The sequence below is a fragment of the Acanthopagrus latus genome, chromosome 4 (genome assembly GCF_904848185.1).
Source record: "Acanthopagrus latus isolate v.2019 chromosome 4, fAcaLat1.1, whole genome shotgun sequence".
In the NCBI taxonomy this organism is placed as follows: Eukaryota; Metazoa; Chordata; class Actinopteri; order Spariformes; family Sparidae; genus Acanthopagrus; species Acanthopagrus latus.
In genome coordinates, this window is record NC_051042.1 from 4,944,327 (window position 1) to 4,971,920 (window position 27,594).

Sequence of the window (27,594 nt, forward strand, 5' to 3'; positions counted from 1 at the left end):
GAGTTCAACATGATCTCTTTCATTAGCCGGCTACATCGGAGCATGACATGTCCAGTCGACTTATAATGTTTGACGTGGAGTCGGGGGAGCGGGCTGATCTAATAGTGAAATCTAATTCTTCTGATGGGAGGGCTAATAGATATTGATTACGCGGCTCCTGCTCCCTGGATGCTTCATACTGAGACAGATACTCACATAATGTCACTGACACACAATGAATGTTAATTTTCTGTGAACGTAATTGCCCTCCGCGGTGAAGCCGGTTCCCTTTGAATACTAACGAGGCCTGTGAAGCTGAGAAGAGCTGAACTACTGATGGGATGACCGGCTGATGTACTGTACCTTCATCGAGCTGTTTAACACTAAGAAAACCCTGATTAAAGCTGATATGTAGTGACGATCATGGATGGACTATGTGACAATGAGGCTCTGGGCACAGATATGTTAGAGACCTCTCACTCCTCACACATAACAGGAAGATCCATAGAGCCAAAGAGACGTAACAACTTTAGGGGAAGTTTTGTGTCTCTTTTCTGTCCCTTTGTAGCCGTTTGTAGATGTTTTGCATTGCTTTGTTCACTTTGTTCCTTTGGCACCCTTTTGTGCCCATTTTTAGAGATTTTGTACATATTTAGTGTCCCTCTGCAGTCATTCTGTATGTCTGTGGTCATTGTGCCTCTTGAGTTGTTTTGTACCATCTTTAGTCACTTTGCTTCTCTGTATGTTTTGAGTCTTTGCAATTATTCTGCGCCACCCTTTAGTTGCTTTGTACCTCTCTATATGGCATTCATCTCTTTGTGGTTGTTCTGTATTCATGTATGGTTGTTTGGCATCTCTCTTTAGCAATATTGTGTGTCCTTAGGCCATTTTGTGCCTTTTGTTGGCTCAAGGGTCTGACAAGTGATAAAAAGTCTCCTTAACAGGGAGATTTCAGGCTTTTCAAAACCATCCAAGTTGACTGTAAATGGAGAGCTGCTGACTATTGTCACGATAATTTAATTATCAAGTCGGACTTTCATTCAAAATGTGTCCGATGTTCCCTCACACTGCTCCATGGTGGTGATAAAGTACCTACACATATATGAGACTGAGTAAAATACACAGTTTACACATTAGCACAACTCAGTGATGTTTTGTTGTTGTTGTGCTTGATGAACATTATGAACATTCTTTCATTAATTTAAGGAACACGAAGGTAATTGACAGGAGAAATAAGTACTCTGAAAATAACAAAGGATATTTTAAAGAGAAGGTGTTAACATAATATTCACATTGCTGGAACAAAATACAAAATATATTACAAAATATAGCAGTACTAGTAAAAATTCATTATAATTTATGTGTTGTTATCATGGATGAATTAAATGTAACCAGCTTCCGGTGCTGAGGCTGCTGTAGATGTAAATATTTATTCAATTATTGATTATTTTTGAGTGTATTTATGTGTTATATGTTTGAATGCAAAACTGTGATATGAACCTGTGATTATTCCTTTAAAAGAAATGTTGTAGTGCAGTATTTCTTTGTGAAATCTTCTCATTATGATGTGTAAAGTAGCAGAACATTCATTTTGGTTCCTTTCCACCTCTAAATTTAGACACTTTTGTATCCCTTTATTTCATCCATGAACCGTTTTCTCAAATGTTGTTTTAGATCATGACATATCTATATTGATAAATTGTTATTTACTTAATAATTACATGACAGATACTGTTCTGTTATATAGGCTGGTAGCCATATTCCTCCCTCCTGGTGTTGTATTACATGTTCAGCAGCTCAGTTTCAGCTCTCTGCTGTCACTTTGTCCACAGTGAGTCGTTTACACGAGCCAACATCAAATCCATACACTGTAATATCAAACATTTTAAAGAAGAATCATGCTTTATCTTCCTGTTGTCTGACAGTATTTGCAGTCTGTTCCACTGATTCATTATTTGCTTGTCTAAACACGTGTGGTCAGTGAACACCTGTCCCATTAACAATACAACAGATGGCGGCGATACATAATGATATAATAAAACCTCTGCATGAAACAAGCTGCACAACTAGTTTGTCAATAGATTCTTTGTGTGGATCTCCAGGGACGGAGCATTTTCTGATAATGGATTTGGGCCTGAAGCCTAATGTGTTCATGTGAGAGTGAATCCGTGTTCAGTGTGGAAGCATAAAACCATAATACCGACGAAGATGGGACTGCTCAGGAACAAACAGGCTGCACAGGCCGAGCAGGACCTGAGAATTCACTTCATGGTCAGACTCATCTTCATTTGAAATGAAAGGGCGCCACCTACTGGATCCAACAGCACCCAACACTCTGAGTTTCTCCCTCTTTTTCTTACTGTATTAAACCTTTATTGATAATAATAATAATAATAATAATAATAATAATAATAATAATAATAATAATAATAATAATAATAATAATAATAATAATAATAATAAAAGAAGAACAATCTGTATTTGTTGAGCCCCTTTCAAAAAACAAAGTTACAAACACATTATCATCCAGAATTTAAGATCTGAACAAGATTAAAACACGAATTTAAGAATAATGTTAAATAACATCAGTTCAGAAAAAGTCATACAACACAAATGAGTTTAGCTGCTGGTTCAGACCTTTTGTTGTGACTGACATCACATATACGATATTCATATACAGCCAGTAGTGAACTTCATGTCATTAAAACAGTTTAACTAGCAGTTGGCTGCTGGTAGTTCATCTACATTCACATTTGCATAGTGAAGTTACATGAAGACACTTTCTTGCCATCGTCTGTGTAGTTACCAACAAACTGCACTTTTGGGCCTTAAGAAGAGTAGAATTATTTCCTCTTTTTCTTCCTGTTTTCATTTCACCGTGGCTTCTCTGCTATGATTAAAAACATCATATTTTCTCCTGAATATTGAACAGCGGAATATTTTCTGTTGCTGATGTTGTGAGCTGGGCGCTGTGCAATAAACTCAACTGAGTGACCATTTTTGGTGGCATTTGTTCTTTGTATCATAATTGTGTCCTTGTTTGGTTTATTTTTTATTTTTTCTCAAAATAGCTTAAACCACTTTTTCTAAGAAGCTCTGTTCAGTGTTGCTGGATGTGAGATTGGTCTCAAGGTCTCAAGAAAAAAAGGAGACTGTACTTGACGAGGGTTTCTATGGGGTTAGTCAGTGGTGGTAAAACATAGGCGATAAGGAGTGGTTAATAAAACGGTTATTCTCTGTTTATGTTTGCTGACAGAAAACAAAGGTACAACATTTAAGTCTCTGATGATCCCTTAAATTATATTCGTTGTTTATATAGTTTGCGGGTTCCACATTTTATTGTGTTTCATGCTGTGTGGGACTAGTTTTGGCCTTGACTTTGTCTCAGCCCTCCCCCTCAAAGTCCTTGTCTAGTCTCTGTTTTTACAGTATCTTATTTTGCTGCACACATCATACAAAACCCCTGCAACAACAAAAAGCTTTAACGGTGTCTTAATGATTTGGAGTTGAGATAAGGTTTTGCATTCATTTTAAAGTTCAACGATATTTTCCGTGCACTTCACTTCCTGCAGTACTGGGACGAATATACTGGTGAAAAAAGATGGAATCCTTCACTGAAAAGTAGTAAATTTAATTTTTTTTCTCTAACAATGTTGAGATTAACAGATGTAATAACCACCATGTTAGTTTTTCATTTATACCAAGAACACGACCTTCGTATCCTCAGTCTTTTCTTCAGCTCTGATTTTGTACTGTTATTTTCTGATTTATGCTTTACAAAAAAAGAAAAAAGGTTTCTCCTTGAAACAGAAGAGGAAAACAGCAACAAATAAGAAAACGAAATATTTTAATGTTCTCCTGATTTAGTTTGTTGGTTAGTTTGAAGCCTGTTCTAGTCCTGCTTATCCTGCACACCACCCTCCTCTTCCAGTCATATCATTTTTCTGTTAGAAAATAATCTTTTTGTTAGCTGAGGTAAGAAGCGCAGTGATGATTCTGACCTCCACACCCCTGACAAGACCTGCTGGAGGGTCTGAGTGAGTGATACCATTAAATCTTTACCATGACAGAACAACATATTGAGTTTATCAAAGAAATGTGCCTCAAATATGATATTTCATAACAAAAGTTCAAGGTTGCTGCCTCTGCATGCGTGTTTCCCTTTTTATATCATGTATCCAAACATGTTTCATGTTTGAGGGTCAAATGGACTCTTATTATGAACACTTTTCATTTCAGACTGCTTTGACTACTTACATATATAATATATAACTAAGAGAGAGCATAAAGAATGAGATCCTCTTGATGATGATAAAATTCACTAATAAACATCTGGATTCCTTATTTGTTTTTTAGGCTTTGGCAGATTTGTGTCACTCAGTACAGCTTTCAGATCAGCAGTAACTGGTCCTGGTCTTCTTTCATGGTTTATGTGAAGAAAAGAAATGATCACAGTACATCTTGTTTGCTTAAATGCAGTTTAAGTAAATATATTGTTTTTTACTTAGTTAAAGTAAAAAATACCTGTACAAATAGAACAATAGTATACCTTAAAATAAGTACCTTGATATTGTGCTCAGGTACACTACTTGAGTAAATGTACTTAGTTACATTCCACCACTGTTAAACACATTAGAACTGGGGTGCCGTTTAGCTCAGTTGGTAGAGCAGGGACTGGGGTTCGACTCCTGGCCTGGGTCCCTCCGCTGTGTGTCACTCCCCCTCTCTCTCTCAACCTGTTTCCTGTCAAATCTTCAACTGTCCTGTAAATAAAGCCAACAAAATATATATTGGACTGAAGAATTGGAGAGCAGCCTGGTTGCAGTGTAACAGGATTTGTCTCTTTACAACAGAGTCGTTCACATTCTTACTACATGAGAAACATACAGGAATGTGGTTGAGTAGGTCTGTTAAAGGGAAAGGGTATTTAGTTTGGTCCAATGGGTGTCAACCATGCGGCTCATTTTGGTCTTATCCGTCCACTTTCAGATATCTGAGATTTCTGCCTTCTTCCAAAACAACAGAAGGGATTGAAAATGTGTTTATCCAGATCACAGCGCCGATAAAAGATTGAATGGCAGCCTCACATACGAGGAACAGCCCTGTTTCTTTAAAGTAAAGCTAGTGTTACTTTTTTCACAGTGGTTAAAACAAGAGTCAGATGTCTTCATGCATGTTTCCTTAAGTAGAAAACAACTCAGGTATAACTCAGGTGCAGTGAAGACTGAAGCTGCAGGTTCGTGTTGACATCTAATCAGAAGAGATCAAATTTTGAGACTTTAGACAAATCTATCATTGATGTGAATTATCAATTAAGGGCTATTCTATTGCATCGTGCCAGGTGTATTCTAATCTTACAGCCAGTTTTGATGATTTAAGCTGAATGGTAGAATAGATTTAAATTCTGTTGGTGACGAAGGATTCAACCCACATAGCAGATAGATCTGGTTCAGGGACTCTGAGCCGAGCGTGTCGAGGTGTGGCACCGTTTTTGAGATGCGGGTTGTTGTTTGATATTTGGGACCAAGATAAGATCGAACTATTCGGTCCACATTGTTACAGCCAGAGATGGCCTGCAAGTTTACAGTGATTATCTTTTACATTACAAAGCGAGTGTGTCGCAATGTGCGCGTCTCTGCCAGCCAGCTCCTACAGGAGCAAAGAAAGATTGGTCTTGTAACCAATAATTTAGAACTGAATACACACTATCCTACTACAAACAGCGTTCATTAAAAAGTACATCTGGACTTCATTGTAATCCACTCCCCCTCTCAGGCTTCACCTCGCAGCTGTCAAACACCATCATGTAGTGTGGATCCTTGGTGCTCCGACTGTAGTCACTTCAGTACTAATTAAAGACTTTAGAAATCCTTTTAGCTGTTGATTATTTTATTTATTTTAGCCTTTACTGAGCCAGGTTAGTCCCACAGAGATCACAGGTCGCTTTAAAAGGCAGTTTGGCCAAAAATGTCAGCAACTCAGAGTGACAACAGGAAATGAATAGAAAACACACACTGAAATAATCAGATGAAACATTCGCACACACCTGGACCCAACAGATCTCACTGTAACTCGGGAATTTTTCAGTGGTACACTGATAATAATAATAATACACTGGCTAATCTTAAAAGAATTAAGGGAGCAGTTTGCATGGACTCATTTCCGTGGGAGTGCTATGGGCACTTTTACGATACCATCAAAATCGCAATTTTTAAAACACTAAGAAAGCTCGACACAACATGAAACTTTGCTCGTAGTATCACCAGGGTCTCTACACATGAACTTGAGCATTGACAACACTGTTTGTGTACACAGAGTTTACTAAAAGGAAAGTTTTTGAACAACTCATGTTAGCAGTAGCTGGTTCCACTCGCCGCCATCCTGCCAGTCGAGAAGTATTGATCTCTGAATGCGACGTAACATGGAGGAGAGTTAAGGTGGAACGCTCCTGAAGCTTAGTTCCACATAAATGCGCGGATAAGTTGTTGCCAGAAGACAGTAGCGTTCCACCTTATCTCTCCTCCATGTTAGGTTCCACTATGAGATTCTCAGCTGGCAGGAGGCAGCTAGCGGAACAAGCTACTGCTTAGGTGAGTAGTTCAAAAATGTTCTTTTTAGTAAACTATGTGTTCACAAACAATGTTCTCAATGCTCGTGTTCAATGACATGAGGCCCTGGTGATACTACAAGCAAAGTTTCATGTTGTGTCAAGCCTTCTTAGTGTTTTAAAAATTAATAAAAAAAATTATTTCTTAGTTCTTCTTTCTGTAACTGAGGTTGGCCTGTGCTCTGGGTCTGTCCAGGGGCCTAATGTATAAAACTTTGTGTATATTCAGGTGTACAAATCTGTGTCCACACAAAACAGGAAACATGCAAAGGCACTGTTAGATGAATAAAACCCCACATGCATCTGGTCCCACACGTCTTTTCCTCATTTCCTCACGAGCAGAAACTGTCTGAATGTCCTCTTAATTTACTATAAATGGCTCTAAACACACCCCAATAATCTGGTTTGCACATAAAGGGAAATAATTTAGTTTAGTGTTGAGGAGACATGTTAGAGGCAAACAAGCAGGGAGTTTACAGGGAGTTAATTTTGCGGACCATGAACTTGAGGTAATGATTGATCAGTATTGTTTGGGGGCTTTAGCAATGAAATGAAGCAAGTGAAAATGGCAGAAAGCGACAGAAGCAATGAACACCGCAAGTTCAGAGCCACGGACTATGGAGGAGTTAAAGGGGTCTGACTCCTGTGAGAGGCCGAGAGACGAATCTCTATGTACAGTGCGAGGAGGAGAGGGGCTCCCCGTGCACTCTCCGCTTGAAGAGCGGTTCTCATTGTGGGTCAGAACATCAGTACTGTCCCTGAAACTCTCTCTATCCTAAATTGTGCAAAGGCAATGTCCTCTCTCAACACCAAAGCTGCTATTGTATCATGTGGCACAGCCATTACACAAGTCCACAGCCCTTAAATGATGGTTACACCTGAAGGATTCTTACTCCCCAGTTATACAGGAAAATGATCTTTATTTCCTTATATGAAGACCACATATTATTTGTCTATTTACATAAGGATCATTATCATTATAATTATCATAATGCAGAGTGTCAAACATATTTACAGAAGACAGTAAAAACAAAGGTAAACAACTCTCACATCACTGTTTAATCACAGTGAAGAATTTAAAAATGTATTGTAACATATAATTTTTTCTAACTATCACCAACCACCACAGTTATCAGACTAAAAAGACTGCATGCTCGGTACGTGTTAAATGTGCTCATTCTCACACCCTGTTGATTCTGAACACACTTGGAAACCGGCATGGAAAGTGGCGTAAGCACATATTCCATGTTTACGCATGGTTTATAAATCTGACTGCAGGTCTGCAATGCCTGGATCAGATGTTGTGGCACCTCTGATCAATCTTCCTGATCAGTGGTAGTATCTCCACCACCATCCTACCATGAGGAGGTCAGAAACCATGTTAAAATATAATACCAATATCATACTTAAAAATGGCAGTAAAAAAAAAAAAAAAGTGTGTTACCTGCAGTAGTATTTTAAAAATGTTTGGTGCTTTACATTGCAGACTTATGTGCTTATACATAGGAATAGAGTCATTGTATGTCCGAGAGAATCAGTTGCCAAAGTAAAACTAAATTGCTCTAAAGTTCAAACATCAACATGCAACACTGCGGTGTTTAAATCAGAACACATCTCTGTAGGGCATGAACTCAGTTAACGCTACACAGGTTTAGTGCTAATCAACATCAGTTTCTAAAACAAAAACAGATATAGAGACTTAGCTAACGAGCACGAACAAGATTAAATTCTAACACCTTACAATAACTTAATTTGCGGAAAACTAACTTTTACCAATATGTAAAAAGAGATTCTTTGCACTGTGTCAAAACATTCATTAGGAGCTGCAAATTAAACAAAGCAGAAACAGCACTCAGGCTTACTAACTGTACAAGCTGCACTAACTTTCTCTTGTCGAGTGGATTTCTATATCCTAAGTTTGACAAACTCCTTAAAAGAAGTTATCAACTGAGTGAAACATGTAACCATCTTACCCCTTTATGTAGAAAAGGCTCTTGATTCCAAGCTTTACAAACTAACCCGTGAATACTTTTTGTCAGTGTATAAAAAGCTACAGTAAAGCATATTCACAGGCAAGTACAGGCACTTTGGTCATGGGAGCAAGCAGAGAAACAGGTAACAGGAAAAGAATCACCTTATTGAGTTGTGCTGAGAATACTTAGGAACATGAATTTAATGAGTTTGTATTTATTTTACATAACAGAATAAACAAGCTGTTCTCAGAGGGAAATTACTCACAGGACACTGTTTGAAGCTAGAAAGGTGGCAGGGTCTGCCACATATAAACAAAGTAAAACAGAATAAATTGCATTGTCCTTTAAGGTCTGTTTGTTTATTCAGTTTATTCAGTAATGAAAACAATGAGAGTTTGGTTTTCTTATTGATATCAGGTGAAAAAAATCCATATAGTCCATCCCTCCCAAGAAATGTGTGACAAAATAATATATTGCATTTCTTTCTTTCTTTCTTTCTTTCTTTCTTTCTTTCTTTCTTTCTTTTTCTTTTTACCTCGATATCAATATTGCAACAACATAGCTTGGGATTACTATTTCTACTTTTACAAAATATGAATACTATGAGATTTTTGATAATTTATCATCAATAATGCGGATGACTAAGTAGGTAGTCAAGTAGAAGAACAGTCAGCCTTTAAAGTCACTATTTATGAGAAAAATATTTGTTTCAGTCTCACACCCAATTCGTAAAATAGTGGAACCTTAGAATAGCAGCCGATTTGTCCGACAATCCCAACAGAATACGTTTTTGACGAGTTGGGAAACCCAGAGCATCATTATTTGACAAGTTGCGAAAGAAACTCAAATATAAACTTTTCCTAAACATAGCACCTTTAAAACCAGGAAAATACACACTCATGACGTATCGTCATATTAGAATATATCGATATGAGACGATGTAAAGTCCCATATGACTCGTTTGTTATTGATCTAATTCATTCTCTCACTCTGTAACATTCACTCTACAACTCTGTTTTTCCTCTCATCTTTTGTGGCCGTGAACGCACCGCTGTCGCTGGGCGCGCGTTCACGCGTCGCTCTGCGCGTCCCAGTCATGTGACAACCACTCAGCACGCCTGCGCATAGAAATACAAGATGGCGGAGAGTGCGGAACTGAAGGTAAGGCGCAGCCTGAAATCATTATAAATTTAGTCGGTTACCGATCGTTCGATTGTGAAGTGACACATCGCGTGAGTGATGTGAAGCCGCGGGGCTCAGGTGAGCTCATCTTTGAGCTTTTTGGCCCAAACGCAGCGGGAACTTTATTGAATCCGCGAGCGCCAAAGCTTGCGCGAGCATGTTTATGTTGATATTGAGCCGCGCTGTTTGGTGAACGGACCGTTTTCTCCAGAGCGCCAGCAGCTCCCGGCTGGGCGGGTTTCACTTTAAAACCATCCTCTGGGTCCCGCTTGTAACGCGGAGACAGCGGCTCACTTCGTGGCACCAGAACCGTGTCTGTGTGAGACGTGTTCGGGATGAAACGGTTCGCTCTCGCTGGGTTTGTCGCGCCGTCAGACTGTCAGTTTGAATGTGACAGCGGCTTCATGCGGGCTGCTTCATGCTCATCCTGCACATTCAGCATCATAAAGTTCACATGGAGAGTTGACATCGTGTGTGAGCGGACCGAGTGAGTCTGCAGCTGGAGGAACGTTACCTGCCTGCTCGTTAGTGCCCGTGACTCACTCTACCTGTTGATACCTGTGTGATGAACGTGTAACGGTGCACTGACAGCTCGCGAGCCGCTCATCACGAACGCGTCCAGGTGGTGAATTCCCAGATATTCCTCATCGTCCATGCGCCTCCTCTTTACATTACCGTGTTCTCTGGCAGCGCCACTGAAACTCTGTTACATTTTAACTTCGTGAAGCAGAGTTGGAGCATATCAAGCAGGTATTGATCCGTGAGTCTTGGGCTATTTTTAGACGTTTCCCCCAGTGTGTTTCCACTGCCTGCCCGGGGTCTGTGGATCCATACATGCTCCTCTGCGCCAGCTGCTGCACAGCACACTGTAATGAACAGGTTTTCAGCTGCACCCCGCCTCTGTAGACAAGCCAGATGTGGTCTGACTGAACAGGCTCCGGTTCCTTCTTATGAAGCGCTTTCACTGAATAATGAGTAAAATGCAGTGACAGCTTCTAAAACTAAACATGTGCTTGTCTCTTCTCATTTTTATACCGTAGGTTGAACATGTAGGGGGAGGCTACAGTAAGACTGGGAAACGCATGTGATTTAAACTGTGATCACGCTATAAGAATACATATGGTTTGATGTTTCGGAGATTGTTATTCAGGGCCAATGTTCAGCATTTTTCCGATCATCGGTATCAGTGATTATTCTGTCAGATTGCAGATAAAGTGAGCAAATTTAAGAATGTGCTGCTTTGGTTCTGATGCAGCATCTTCTCACACAGTGTCCCATCTCCAACAATATCTGACTGGTAACACAGCACAATGAATATCCTATAAACACTGAATCTGCAATATAGCTTGTAAAGTTATTAAATAAATGTAGTAGAGAGGATGTATATTGTAGCAGAAAATTGAAATACTCAAGCAAAATATGTGAAAGTGCTACTTCAGAACAGGACTTGAGTAAATTGTATTGTGTTGGTAGTTTATTCCATCACTTGTTGTTCTAAATTTATGACGCAAAGAATTTCATTTTTATTACAAATAACTATCGGATATTTCAGATATCGGTTTTCAGTCTCCATTATAATGGAGAATGATAATTATAATTGGCATTGACCATGAAAAAAGCCATATCGGTCAACCTCAAATCATTATATTGTGACATATGTGTTGTGTTTTCATAGTTTTAAAGGCCGCATTGCAGTAAATAGATGGCATTTTCTGACTTTTATCCAACTGTTTTACTTTTTCTAATACTTCTCTTTACCCACACAGTCATTATGTCCACATTACTTATTATTATTATCAAAAATCTCATGTTGTGAGAGCACCAACAGTCATCCCTACTAAAAAATTTGTCAAAAATCGTGTGATATTTAAGATGTGTGTATTACTCTCCTAAAAATATCATGATGTCATTTTAAAGGCATATCGCCCCGCCATCAGCTACAGCTGATGATTATTGGAGCATGACTGATAATGATTTCTGGGGCCCATGAAATAACCAATATTAGGACGTAAGAAATTACTTGCAGTGATCCCTCAAATGTGGCTACCAAAAACGTGACAAAGAATTGCAACGGGCAGGATATTTGACATATTATAGGGGCACTATGTAGCTTTGGTGAAGAAATTAAAACTCAGAATTTTAATATTCACAATATTAATAAGGTAATAATACAAAATCAGAATAAAAAAGCTTCTCTCCGAGGAAAATAAGTTCCCAGAACACTGTTTGAAGCTAGACAGATGGCAGGGTCCGCCACATATAAACAGTTAAACAGTCTAAATTGTGTTGTGTGTTTATTCAGTTTATTTAGTCATGAAAACAAAGAAGTTTGATTATTAAGTTTGTTTATTCAAAAAACAAACAAAAAAAATCAACCAATGAAGATCTTTCTCTTCTGATTAAAATAAATGATGAAACAGTAAATAACAGTGGAAATGTAATAATTATAGATTATTCCCAAGCAGCTTTTTTGCAGCATTATCTGTAAAAGAGTTTTCATATTGGACAACATATGTGCAGATACTGATGTATGTACCCTTATGATTATTTTCATTCCCATTTATTCAGCAATAATTTTCTATACCTATAAAATGTCAGAAAATAATAGTGACTGCCCGTGTCTACAAATCACTTGTCTAGTCTGACCCCCAGTCAGAAATACGGCTGATGATAAATCTGCCCATTTTCTTCATGATTAATTCAAGAATTCAGAGCCCTAAGAGATGTTTTCAGACAGCGTCTTCTGTAGGACATAGAATTTCTGTTGGTCGTTTAATGAAGTAATAGTTTCTTTTGGACTGTAGGTCAAATTAAAAAGCATAATTTTTAGAGCTCTAGTTGTGACAAGCATTTGTTGTTCTGATTTTTATAGTTTAATAGATGAATTAAATAATAAAAAATGATAATCAGTAGCTTCATCAACAGTTGATTGAGGGTGGGTGTGTTTTTGCTTCATGCTGCGCATGTTTGAATAAAAAGAAGAGGAAAAAGGAAGGAAGTCATTGAGCCGGTCTGCCTTCATGTTGTGTGCATGATTGTTCACCTCTGGCCCTGCTGTTGACTCTTCAGCACTGATGGACCACTGATGATACTTCACACACTCCCACTGTGAGGAAGCTGTTACAGATGCATAGATAGTTATTTTTTTAATGTTATTGTTGCAGCATCAGATGAACACAGCTAGAAGGTTCCAGGGCCGGATCAGACCTGGTCTGAGGACTTTATAAATCCGTATAGAGAGGTGGAGTTTAGATTTGCTGATGATTCATTTGGCTTCTGTGTCAAAGTGTTATCACAGTGGTCATTTACTTAGGAATTTCTGTGGACAAAATAGTTCGACTGAAGATAGCAGACAAACTGACGGAGACATTATTTGAACACCTCTTGCTTCAGAAATGCAATTTCAAAGTCTTGGCAAGATGAATGAGTTGATGAAAAAGCTGAGATGCTCGACCTTGTAGTGAATTTATTTTCTCTAAAATGATTAATTTCAATGTTAGGTCTTGCTTTCTGCTCCACTGAGTTTATGTGTTAAACATTGGCTGTGAGATCTTCATAAATGATGATAGGAACGTGTTTGAAATGCAGATTTAGACTTTTCAAGCGGTAACACCTCTGACAAGACCTTTTTTTTTTAATCTCCAACCTGTGCTCGACATAACAGTTCAACCAAAATGCTCAGAGATGATTCCCCCTTCAACAAGCCTTTAGTATTTAATGTTTTAAGTACATAACATGCATAAGTGAATAATCAAACAGCCTGTGAACATAAATTAAAACACTCTTGTATGTTTTTTAAATAAGTTTGTAAAATCTTTTTGAATAAATGAAAAATAAATGTAAATAAAAGTGCAACAAAATCATTAGATTGCTTACAGCACCACAGGATGGGTAGTATTTGTCTTCTTTTAAATGTATCATATTTGCCATAGATGCCACTTTTTCTTCAGCAGCAGAGACTCTCTGTCGTGGTGGTGTTTTTATATATGAAGCACCAACATTACCTCTCAAACCACTTGTGACTTGCCGTCCATCCTGACTGTGAGCACGTTTATGATGTTTTGAGTATAATTACTGCAGCTTGCTGATGAAACAGTGCACACAAACACAAACGAATGATACTGGTAAGTGACGGTTAACCATACGCTGGTATTTTTAAGACAACTGGAGAAGGAGTCTGGCATGTTTTGTCTAGAGATGTTCAGCTACTGATTTTTCTTTCCCAAAGCATCAGATTCTGAAACATATCTGTTTCAAATCTGTTTAGTTTCATACAGATGTAGGGCTCGGTGTCATTTCGATCTACATAAAACTAAATTGAAGAATATATTCTGTCTGGACGAGATTTCTGTCAGTTAAAGAGCAAATGTCTGAACTCGGTTTAATTCATAAAACTCCAATTGAAACCCTCACATGAACTATTTTTAGATTTCTAGAGTAGGACAAGGACATTTTTTAAGGGCTTGTCACCTTTTTCATGCTGCAGTAGAGACCTCTGACAGTTCACAGGGCTGATAGATCATCTTTAATTACTTCTTTTTTTTTTTGGCACTTAATACAATCAAGCACAAATGTCATAACAGATCAGATTTTGCTGATTCTCAGCTGTCAGATTTTTGTACTGTGATTCATTGCACCACACATGATAACGCCAGTAATACTGATGCAACAACAAGGGATTACTGCTCATAAAAACAGATATGTTGTAATGTTAAAGTAATCATCATGATTTAGCCCCCCTACGGTCTCCTTTGTTATGTGAATATACTCATTAGGACCTGAAACATTAAAAAAGAACCCCAGTGACTGTGGCACATCGCAACATTTTACTGCCGTTTGACACCTGAGTTAAAAACATGTGTTTTAATGACCGCACCATGTGGTGGTTTTGTCAGCCACCATAGGAGCAGAGAGCACTAAACTGGCTGCGATGTTGTGCACTGGCCTGGTCTTACTCTTGCAAATATAAAAGACGTAAGAGACAGAATGAGACAGCAGACCAGCAGAAAGAGATGGCTCAGAAGAGGTGGATGCAGAGAAAGTTAATTAAAAAGGAACTTAAAAAATAAAGGAGTTTCCCAACGCATGGCTGTATCTAAACATACTATAGTCTATATTTGCTCTGATACTTATCAGGAGGTGAATAATGATTATTTGCATTATTGACTCATCTGAAGTTTATTTTCTCACTGAATGATGTAATCATATTATCCATGAATTGGAAATTTATAGTCAATAGTTGAAGGCAATAATCATGATTTTTAATCAGGATCTTGATAGTACACACCTGTCAGGTGGATGGATTATAATGGCAAAGTAGAATCACTCTCACAGACTTCAACACATGTGTGCAAAACATTTTGCAGGAAAAATAGATCAAACAAAAGTCTTAGATTATTTAATTCAAGTCAGCAAAATGTTTTGCATTTTGTTGCATGCAGCACGTTTTATAAAGATACCTTTAACTTTGTAGTTGAGTGTCAGCTATGCAGGGCAAAGGATTATTTCATTATCAAATGATGACTCCGACCAAAAGTATTAAGTATGTCAGAAAATAGTGAAAAATACCATAACAGTTAACTACAGTCTTGAAATTGCCTGTTTGATTTGACAAAAAATGTACAAAATCCAAAAACATTCAGTTTACTAAAGAAAGGCACCAAATCTTCACAGTTGATAACGCGGAAAATGTTAAAGACTTGAAGCAAAGGAACATTTTGGCAGCTTATATACTCCGATCAGCCACAACATCACAGCCACTGATCAGTCAAGTGAATAGCATTGATCATTTAGTTCCAATGCAGTGTACCGCTGGGAATCCTTGGGGTCTGGAACTCATATGTATGCTATTTGGCACAGTTCAGGCGCCAGTGTAGAGTAGCTACACCCCCTCATGGCAGGACAACACAGTGAAAAGTGCTCAGGAATGATCTGAGGAACCTGATAAAGGGCTCAAGGTGGCAACCTGGTCTCCAAATTCCCCACATCCCACTGAAGTTGATCAGCTCTGGGATGTGTTGGATCAAGTGTGATCCACAGAGACCCCACTGTGGATCAGACTTTCTCCGGCCCAGTGAGGCACGAACACAGGACCTCTTGGGATGTCTTGCTGTGTCTGTGTCGGGTGTTTGATGATCCTTTGAGTTCTGTGGATTGCGCAGTGAGTCTTCCATGAATTGGACTTGTCCTGGCACGTCCAACAGATGCTCGACCTGATTTAGATCTGGGGAATTTGGCGGCTAGATCACCACTTGGAGCTTTTTGAATGTTTTTCTCGGTGTGTCATGGTGCATTGTCCTGCTGTTGTCATCTGCGTGTGCTTTACCGTGTGGTGGTGTTCTTGGTCTGCAACAGTGTTTGGACTGCTTGTGTGTGTCAGAGTGGTATCAACATGAATATCAGACCCAAGGTTTCCCTGCAGAACGTTTAGATGTAAATAGACAATCATGGTGTTCACTTCACCTGTCATTAGTTGAAGCGTTGTGGCTGATCGGTTGCCTGAGGCCGTATATCATGACTGCTTACACAGTGAATTGGTGCATAAAGCTTTGGCGCAGACATCTTAGGTAAAATCTGTGCTTGTGAAAGCCTCTGATGTTTCCAGGCCCCCAAATGTGTCCTGTTGCATTGCATTTTGTTTCACAGGAGTCCCGATCCGCCTCAGCTTCTTTGAACTGTCTTCTCTCTTCTGTGGAGCTGCTGCAGCAGCAACCTGGCAATACAAATAACTGTCTGTGCGCTGGCGGCTTATAGGTGGAGACAGTCTATTTGTAGAGCCTGTGGCTAGGTTAATCCCTAATGATACAGGTCCTCTTCTCTGCTCCCCTACCTCCTTTCAACACCTGCCTATTTCTCTTATTGTCAGTGTCATTATCGCTGCAGTTAATTGTCAGTTAAAGGAGAATTAGACGTCTACGTGGAGATCACCGGAGTGAATGATAACTGTTCTCATCTGTTGGTGTATTTAAAGCTTTTATGCATGTGCAGATGTCCGCGTGTGTTTCAAGCTCGGCCAGCATCATCTCAAGTCATAAAAGTGCTGGAAATGTAAATTCAGATTGGTGGTAGGTGGATTTAAGATGCATGGCAGTGAACGGCAGAACGTATAAAGCTCACAGTGTGAAACAGATGTTGCATGTCTCATCTGTTACAGAGATGTCAGAGGTGTTTAGTGTTGAGCTGACTGGAACAAACTGCTGTAGACTTTATTGCCTTTTTCTTTCTGCACTCTCATTTACTGCAGTTTATCAGTTGGGCTGCAGATAACGATAACAAACGTGCTTTGTCACTTGCAGACGGCAGGACGCGAACACGCTTTGTCACTTGCAGACCGCAGGACACGTGTTCTGGATGTTCAGTCGAACCAGCATTTAGGCTCTGCTATTGTCCGATATTTTAACCCATGAGAGCAGCCTTCGACTTCTGTGAGGCTCTGGCGAGATGGAGTGGTTCTTAAACCCCCGTGGTGATTTTGTTGTACAGTCTTGTTGCCATGGAGACATGTCACATTTGAGATAGAAATGGTAGCAATGGTAGTTCTAAGGAGTGCAAGAAAGGGCCAGTGTCCCTGTAATTGTAAGCCTAGACTCCCCTCTGGACCTTTGACTATGGTGTATATTGTGGGAAGGTGAAACAAAAATTTAATAGATGCAGAACAAATGTTTTGGCTCATGCTGTGTAGTCAGACCATTTTAGGTGTTAGCCTGTGTTTTGTCTAGTTTGAAAGGTTATAATGTTGATGACATGAATTACATCAGCGTAAATAAATTCTTTGGGAGACAAGTAAAGAATGGACTGTAGAGGCCCTTAAATCATTCATCAGACCAGACAAAGAAGTCCTTTTTGAGCTATTCAGACTGTGCAAAATTGCATATGCAACACCAATAAGCACACGTGAACAGTTTTTATGCTCTAAAGTTGGTCAAAGCTCATCTGTGGTTTGCCGCAGCAAATTACAGATTGAGTCCCCAGAGCATCCTTAGTATCCAGTCTTAGAGGAAAAAGGCCACGGGCAAATATGAATGATTTTCTTGATTCATGAGATTTTGAGTTATTTTTCCTTGACACTGCATCTCAATCGTGGAAGACACAGTCACAGTACTTGACAGGTGTGTAGTTGAGGTCAGTGAAGGCTGAGTTAAAAATGGGTGTGATCTGAGTAAAGGTGTCTGACATGGGGGGTGGGGAGGAGGAAACGGAGTCATTGGACCCCCCTTGAAGTCTCTGACCCACATCTGTTTTAAGTGGCGAATCATTATGTCTGAGTTTCAATTATTGCCACCCACTCCATCACATCAGGTAAACAAGAGTCCATCTTATGACGGGATCACCAGTTAGATCACCAGATCAGTGCATATGTTGCCATGGATCACATGAGATGAAATAACTAAGGTTGGTCAGAATTGTACCATGTTTAATGTTGTGAAGTTTTTGTACGTGGGAACATTTTAGGGAGATCTCACCTCTCTCATGTCTCCACGGCACCATACACAACACTGTGGCATTGTGGCTAGTGTCCCAGCACAAGGTCAGCTTTAGTTAAATGTACTTCTTACATTTGAAGAATAATGACAATAACATTTAGTATCCGCTAATAAAGACACTTATGCTCAGGTGTTTCCTCCATTATATCAGTTTAACGTCTTATCATGACACCTGCAGCCCCACAGCCATTTGTCTCAGGTGAAGTTATTGTAAATCTTCAGAGCGGATGAAGCCACCTGATAAAGATGTTTGTCTTGAATCCTGAACAGTCAGCTTGAGGGGTTAATGGCTAATAATAGCAGTGAGCGCTTGCTGTAGCCTCTCCAGTGACCTGTAACATGAGGGATGGCAGCTTAAGACACTGATTCTTCAAACACTCTTCATTCTTTAGGAAGTGGCCCGCTGTGAGCGGAAAATCCCCCTGCATTTTAAAGACAACGGCTCTGTGTGTGTTGCTTGAAGGATGAAATTAGATTAAAAAATGTTGTGATGACCCACTTCCCTGTGGAATAATGGCCATGGTGGTTGATTGTGTATTCAGTGTATTGTGTTTATTATGCATTAAACCCATTTCTGAGAAGTTATCAGCTCTGTGTGATACCAGCATTTTTCTGTAGGGAACTAAACTAAAAATACTCATAAAAATGATCCAGAGAGCCAAGGCAGTTTATTTCCCACATTATGATTAATTGATTTTCTCAGATCGTCTTTTTGTTTACCGTTGATTGACTAATTGATTAGTTCAGCCTGTACAGAGAAAGTGGAGTGATGTAGGTCCACGCAGCAAACAAGATGGTTACAACACCCAGCCCATACTGACAGTTTATTTTGTTAAACGTTGGGATAATCCTGACTTACATATTCATAAATATCCTCCAACAAGTGATGTGAAAACTCTGTCTAGCTTGATAAACTACAGTCTTGAATTTATTTTTTATTTTCATTTGGAAACGCCCCAAGATGTAGGATCCATCTGATACAATAAACAACATTTGTGTCTGTACAACATATGTTGTAATTCCATTTTAGTCATTTTTAGAGTTTTGAGCACATTGTTATGATTATCGGGAAATTATTATAAATTGCAATTCTTTTGGCCAGAATTATTGTGCCTACATCAAATAATACAGTTAAATTTTTTAAAACACATTAGTCATCATTAAAAAATGAAGGAGTGAATGAAGGAATGAAGGTGCAAATACATTTTTTTCTTCATTTAAATCGCAGCATACACAACAAGGAACAAGATATTTGGGTGTGTGCGTGTCTGAAATAGTTGCCCTCTGGAGCCCTAATTTTTTAACAGATGTCTTCATTCTCCACCAGACAAACTTCCAAAGATTGGATAAGGGAAGGACTCAGATTTGATGAAAATGCAATCAAACCCCATCCCTTTTAAGATTTCTTTGCAGTTCCGAGCGTTATCCAGAATCAGCTTATCACGGTGAAAGTGTCGAGCTGTCCATCATTTTAGCTTCAGAGGCGAGAAATGTCTAGAAATGACTTTTGCAGTTTTCAATAGAGGTGGCAAAACTATTTCAGGCTCTGCAGCAGCCTGTCATCGACCACACAGTTAACCACTAAAAAAGATGTCTTACTTAGATATTGGGCTTTAGTCATTGTATGTGCAACAAACAATTAACAACAAATAGACTAAATTAAATATTAACTTCTTATTTATTGCAATAAGACAATGACAACATGAATACGTAATTCAGTGTTTAATTGAGAACCCCTACAATTAAATGAAAATTGGAAAAAATGAACAAAAAACTCTTCATTCCTTTCACTTGTGTGAACCTGGTATATTTAACAGATTTTGGACAAGTGCAGGCTGCTGTTTTTTCGTTAAACCATCCTAAATTCAGCTCAGAAGAATCTTAACCAAGTATCACATTTGTTGTGTTTTTAGCCATCTTTGGAAAACCAACAACAGGCATCAAAGGAAACAATGAAAGGTTCTTTGCCAAAGGCTGTAATTCTAATTTAACATTGTGGGGAATGTCTCTAAACACAGTATTGAGCATCTCTCTTCAATCTTTGTCATGGTTACATTTAGAGAAGCAAAATTATATTGATTTCAGAAATAAACAAATTACAGTAGTGAGACATGAGAAAGAAAGAAATGGGACTGAGAGACTGGTTTCTCCACATTGGCTTTCTTCTTTCTCTGAATGAAACTCAGGACTTAACCACAATAATGTAATTGCTGTTCCCAGGTGGTCCTGAGCCCAACATCAGATAGGCCGCTAATGATAAAAAGTCATCTGTGCTCTCTACCAGCAGTCTCGGGCTCTCTGCAGTCGCCCTTCATCTTGGTGTCTGCAGACCTCCGCCAACTCCTCAGGATTAAAAGGGTGCAGAGGGCGAGTGCAGCTCATTGGTCCTCCTACTCTTCTTCGTTTTCTCGCCAAGCCAGTGCAATGGGATTTTGGCGTCTAATGCCTTTGTTTTATGCCTTCGAGCTTCCGTTCTTTCTTTCGCCAAAACACGGTGAGGTCATTGATGATCTAACAGGTGTCTCGCCCTCGCTCACTTTTCCATCAGATTTTCATCCCAGTCTTTTGTCCACATAGATTGCCTCGAAACTGTAGTGTTTGGTTGCTACCTGCAGCATCTACCTCCATTTTTATCGCATGGATTACGCACCTCCCTGTTATCACAGCTTTGTACCGTTCACCTCTAAAGGGGATGGGTTTCAGATTCACTATCTGCCTGTGGCAAGCTGGGACTAGACCTCTAGCCTCAGGTGTGGTGGCACAGCATTTAACGTGCTAATGATTAAAAGAGAGATCATCCTGAACTCAGTCCAGCGGGGCTCCATGAACTGATCCTGCTTGGCGTGATCCATATTTGAGTCCCAAACTCTTTTGTTTCATCCACAATGCGCACTGTGATTTTGATACCACAGACGCAGGAGGGAGAGAAAACAACAGGCGGAGAGTTAAGCCTGAGTCAGAGTAGCTGGAAGGCTAAGAGGTGGGGGGATGGGAGGACAGAGAGGGGAGGAGGATCGGGAGGGAGCTGGCACTCAGTACAGAGACCTCTAGCCGAGAGTGGGAGCTTTATATAATGGCCAGGTAGTGTGCAAGCTCCCCCTCCATCCGCCTACACAACCTCCACACACCCACGCACAAACACACACATCCTGCAGAACCTTTGCAGAAACTGCTTGGCACAACATTATTAGCCTCACCATCTCCAAGTCTCCTGGGACTCCAAAGAACTGCATTACTGTTCACCTCCTCAAAACCAAGTAAAGTGCAGCAGATTTTTTTTTTTTTTTAGCTCTGCTTACAAACGCAGGGCTCAAAGGGAAATGATGCCAGTTGCTTAAAGCCGCTATTTTGGTCTGATTAGAGGTAACAACCAGCTCTGCCTCTAGGGGGCACTAATAGGAGTTTTGGACTATTACTTTTCCCATGACACGGATAAAACCCACTAGGGCATTTGTTCTGAATGGGTCAGAACTTGTCGCAAAGCCTTTGTTTTGTGGCTCTGTTTCCAGTCGGGTTTAAATTCAGGACAGTCACTGTCAGCCCTCTTTAAACAGGGCGTCTCTGTTGAGGATGGAAATTTAATTCAGTAATATTAAGGTTTAAACATCCCTTAACCAAAGGGGACTGTTGGGACTTAACAGAAGTATGCCATCCTCAGTTTCTCCTGTGCATCCATGTCCAAGTCACCTGTTTCCAATAGGGTGGGTTGTCCACTTTAGCCAAGCTGTAATGACGTGTTTATCGACTACAACCTCACAGCAGGGGGTACCCACACCGAGCTGCTGTGGTCCTGTTAGGGAGCATGGAGTGCTGCATCAAGACCTTGTGATGGTCTACTTCCTTTCTGATTAGCTGTGTGGCTGTAGGCCCCAGCTTCTACCTGAATCTCTTTGGTCTTGAGATGAGTTTCACTCACATGTTCCAGTTTATTCTTTCACATCTCAGCATTATTTTGCCGTTTACTGATCACTGCCATTTATATCAGAGCCATCTTAAGTCGCTGTGTACACACTTCCCGCTGTTGTTGTTCATCCTGTAACACCCCACATAGCAACTCTGTAACGCAGACCTATAAAACAAAGACATCATAAAAATGTAAAATAGGCAACATTGGTAGTTTTGGGGTTTGACCAAAAAAACACTCAGTGTTCACTATAAAAGCTATGAATAGGACTTCAAACCTCAGTACGTTTTGGTTATGGCGGTTGTGGCTCAGGAGGTGGAACGTGTGGTCCACTGCTCACAGGGTTGGTGGTTTGATCCTCAGCTCCTCCTTTCGTCATGGTAAAGTATCCTTGAGCACTGATATACCATACTATATACATACTACAATATAGCATATACAGTAGTGTTCCAAATTGTTGCAATTGTCAAATGAATGTGTAAAAGTGGTCATCCATTCCTGATTTTGGTTTTAAGACAAATTTATTCTGGTAAAGCTCTTGGACCGCTTGAGTCATCGCTTAATATTTGAGACATTTGGCTTCCCTTTAAATTAAGAAAGGCTCTTTTCCCCACAAATTAAAGTACCTCAGATTAGCCTGGTTGCATGGATGATATTTCTTCAATGTGATTAAACTCATTCTGAAGACAGATTTGAAGTGACTCAGAAAATATAACTTTGACAATCACAAAGTTATTCATTCATTCCTGGGGGCAGTATTTGTGTTCCGGGGTGAATAGATTCTGGCTTCGAAGTCTTTTCGAACACTTTCTTCTGTTTCTTACTTTTTGACTGTCAGGATTGTCATTAGGCAGTAATATTTTCTCATTGATCGGATTAACAAAGGTTAACACCCCTCTCAGTATGATTTGAAATGTCTTCAGATTGGATCAGTCTCTTCCAATTAGGATGGTGAAATGAGACATTCAGAGACATTGTGATCAATCATTCTAATTACTAGTGGAATTTTAGGGGCCATGTTAAATGCATCTGTTGTCATGGTAACACCTCCTCAACACGAGTATCGCATCTGTGCAGTGTCAGAATATTTTACTTTACATAGTTAGTATCTTGTCATTCTGTGCACTGAGAACAAATACAGACAACATATTTCTTTCATGGTAGATCTGTATTGTGCCTTCATTTAATTCCATTTACATGCTTTCAGTAGAAAACCTCGACCAACGCTACCATCAGAAATTGCTTGTTGTTGACGATTCTCCTAGCTGGGAGCTCTTAATCCCTGGTGATTTTCTCATGTTAGAGTTTGACTGTTTTTATTGCAGTTTAAACCCTTAAAACCATCAGCATCCTCAATCAATGAATACAGGCAATGTAGTGATAAAAAAACAAGGAGGTTTCCGAGCACCTTCAGATAAATTTATAAAGAATTTAAGCGAAAATAATGCTGTTGCTTCAGGTTGCAAGTTCGAGCCAAAATCAAGGTGTGGTCTAGAGACTCCTGTTTCACAGCATTACTTCTCAGTGTCGTCATGAGGAGAGAAACATCTATGTTACACTGTGTCACCTCAGGCAATGAAAAAAAAAAGCCAGCCTAAATGTGTCTTCCTGTGCAGGCTGAAGTTGTAGCAGGTCATTTCAATCAGACACCAAGGATCTTTTCTAAGTATAAGTTGAGGTAATCATCATTATCAGCGAGCTGCAGGTTTTTAGCTAGTTGCAGGTTTATTCATACTCACACACACACAACGCGCACATATGTAGACAGTGTCATTGTGTGCATCTCATGGCATGATCATGTGACTGAGCGGTGCGTTTGAGGTTTTGCACACACACCAGCCATTTGGCCTGCACATGCGATCGCTGCAAGCTTAATGATCTCGTGTGGAGTGTGGGTCTGATGCTTGTGTGTGTGTGTGTGTGTGTGTGTGTGTGCGCGTGCGTGAACATGTTTCCCCTCGCATGGTAACTCTTTGTGTGCCAGATCTGTGGCATGTATTCTCAGTCATCGTGACTGCGCTCTGCTTGTGAGCTCGGCTGAACTGAAGCACCTTGCATGATAATTGTAGATATTTGGTAAGATATATTTGCATTTGTTTGTGGTCTTTTTCCCTTTTGAAGTTAGTTTGTGTCTTTGTTGATGGTGTGTTACTTCAGAGAGGAAAAAAAAACTGATGTGAAAAATTGTTTTCATAGAGGACATTTTGACATGTCAGAGTGGGGACACGTTTGAAGTAGATGCCATTAGGATTTTTATGGAGCGCGTACATTTAAACACATAAGTGGAAAATGATTTACAGTTGATACCAACTTTAAACAAAGCACATCCACTGAAAAATATATTAAAGTTAAGGAAAGAAAAATAGGACTCAATACTCAAAAATAAGGATGTCCCGATCAGGTTTTTTTTTTTTACCCCAATCTCGATCCGAGTCCTTTAATATTGAGTGTCTGCCGATACGCTGTCCCGATCCGATACATAGCCTTAACTAATATTTTCCTGGATAATACAGCTGCATTAAAGAAGAAAGTACCTGCGTTCCTTGATAGTTTTTAATTTTGTTGAAACAAAGTTTCATATGGCTCTTTCTTATTCTGAATATGCTATTCCAACATTGGCCTCCATCTTCCTTGTGTTAGCAGGTGAGTCTGTGACGCAGCTCACTCTTGGTACCTCTACATAATCCACTGCTTTTTACATTTTCCTTACGTTGTCATGTAAAATGACGTGGGCGTGTTGCTTGTCTATATCACACGTTTTACACGCTCTGCTGTATGAGACCCACGAAAACTAGTGCGCATATCGGCACGTTGTAACTCAAAAGTGGAGTAAGTGCAATGTAATGCTGAGATGGTAGGGCATGCTGGGGATTCCAAAACCCCAGGTGATGAAGACGATGATGGTTATCCAGAGCAATTCATTTAATTACCCTCTCTGTAATTTTGGTCATGTCGCTGTCTCGAGGATATTTATCTGTCCTTTTGAAAGTATCCGCGAGTGTTTGTTGCTTCGGTGTCTTTGCCTGTTTTGCTTGAGTGAACTCGCTGTATTCTTTGAGTGTTTGTTTTTTATTTGCGGTATCAAATGTGGAGTATTAAATGCAGAAAATAGAGAATAAATATACATATTTCTCCATCCGATCCCTGATTGGGATGTGTAGTCTGATTCCGATCAAGTCTGAAACCATGTGATCAGCCCCGATTTCCGATCACGTGATCGGATCGGGACGTCCCTACTAAAAAAATAGCGTCTTTAAATCTTTAAAAGTTTGATTTGTAATCAACTATACTGAGCCAGTATTTATTTACAGATGAAGTTCATGTCTTTAGCATTTCTTAGTGCTGTTTTTTATTGGCAGACATATAGTTCAGTACTGATTAAAACTTCAGCAATTAGTCAATTAATCAGTCTGTTGGTTAACTAAACTAATCTGTAAACTGTAATAAATTCATTTATTTTGAGTCATTATTTTAGTTCCTTGCCAAAACCGCTCTGCCTCTCAGTTGTTGGCTGAAGAGGTCGGTGTTCTTACCATCGGAAGGTCTAGTTAGTGATCCGCTCAACATCGACAGTGACACAGTGTGTGACATTTTCTCAAAGGTAATTGACTGATTACTTGATCATGAAAATAAGTCAAAGTTGCACTGTTTACTCTGTGCCAAGCTAAAATGACTGGATGACCTTTGCGGAGCTGGCGTATTGTTTGGGCTCTAGCCAGTGATCTTTTTCAAGTTAGTTAAGAAAACAGAAAAGCTAATATGATCAACAACAAGACAAACAAAGACACAACTGCAACAAAAAACATGAAGAAAGTGACAGCAGAGAAATAGTGAAACCACGCTCCTGTCCTTAAAATAATAAGGGGAAATAAAAGTTGAATACTGGAAAAGAAATCATGATAGAAGTGAGAGAGTGTGTGGAGCTGGTAACTTGTACCGATCAGCACCTTCTCAGAAACCAGAGCTCATCACCTGTGCAGCTGTGGAGGGCAGTCTTTCTCCTGACAGATAAAACAGTCTATTCACGGCAGCTCGGCCACTGGCCAGTACCAACCTGTCTGTCCTCATCAAACAGGCCTCTGAGCTGCCTCTGTCCTTTCATTATATCGAGCTTTCTTTGTGTCACTCCATTAAAATGTCTATATAGCCAATCTCAAGACACAGTGGCTGTCATGAACCAGTTTTTTTTAGACTAGGGATGAAATCATGATTTATTCTGCAGTACGATACCTTGGTGATGTCTGCAGGTAAAGGTTTCACACAGCTTCTGACTTCTGACGCAACGTCCTGTTCCTCTCTTCTCTTGGACTCTCTCTCTCAAAAAAAAAACTCTCTCAAACAAGAGAAACTGACTCTGCTGTATATGATTTTAGACAAAGTCTGTAACAAATGAAGTACATCATTAATGCTGTGGAGTTTGGCTAGCAGATTTAAAGAGAACGGAGATGCAGAGTTTTTGTCAGATTGCACAGTGCAGGTGTCAGGATTGGCAGCTGGAGAAAAGATCGTATACAGGCAACTTTCAGTTACAGAGTGGACTTGCGGTGGTTAACAGAGATCGTCGTCACAGTAGTCTTATTCACACAGGAGAAGACGGATAAACGCCGGAGTCAGCGGTTTGCCAATTCTCTGCCGGTGATGATTCACACAGAGCGAAGCATCTCCGCCTCAAAGACGAACCGCTGTGAATTCACACAGAAAGCTGGTGCTGCGGCTCCTATAGAGGTGTGATGGTACACATCATGTTTTCAAGGTGTTTCCCGGTGTCCCCCCTGTCAATCTGACTCAGGGGGATGGAGGCTGCATTCTGAGAGAAAGTTCATTGAAGTCTCATTTAGGAGACATCGCAGTGATTTATTTTCATTACAAACAGTCAATCAGAGTTTTTTGCTGGTGACAGATGCTGTCCTCAGCAGCTTCTCTACATATATCTGTGGTATTTTTTTCCTCGTATTAGTTGCCAAAGACAGGTACAGTTATTACGTTAACGAACGCCGGTGTGAATGGGGGCTGGTGTGCCGACAGCCACCTCCACCTGAAACACCTCCTGTAAATACACAGTTGGATTCTCATGACATATTTTATTTTCTGCAGCCGTGAGTGTCTCTTCAGTCAGAGTCGATCTGAAGTCCACGGAGCATGCATGAGATGTTTTGCATGTTTCATTAAGCTGTGAGTGTATACAATGTTTTAATAACATCTTAGCCTCTGACAAATGCAGCAGTGTCACTGTGAACTTCTTCTGTCTGTCTCTGAGAACACACAGGCATGGAGATAGGTTATCTTCAGTATAGCTCTGTGTTTAGAAATGTAACTGTGATAAAAGTTGAGAAGTGGAAGGCTTTACTTCAGGCATTCTGGGAGTAATATTACTTTTAATTGTTTGCATAGACAAAGTGAAATGGCATTTGGGTCACTTCCAAGGCTTGGACATGCCTTAAACTCTCCCTGTTGGATCATCAGTAC

The 27,594-nt window shown here is 39.8% G+C and overlaps 1 protein-coding gene across 1 annotated transcript in view; it reads left to right on the forward strand.

Moving 5' to 3' along the window:
- The first annotated feature begins 9,661 nt into the window (after positions 1-9,661).
- LOC119018096 (E3 SUMO-protein ligase PIAS1-like) overlaps positions 9,662-27,594 on the forward strand; it is a 68,856-nt gene continuing 50,923 nt past the window's right edge. Inside the window, exon 1 of the mRNA XM_037095470.1 lies at positions 9,662-9,720. Within this exon, the coding sequence (XP_036951365.1) occupies positions 9,697-9,720 (24 nt within the window). The 5' untranslated portion in view covers positions 9,662-9,696. The remainder of the gene's footprint in view (positions 9,721-27,594) is intronic.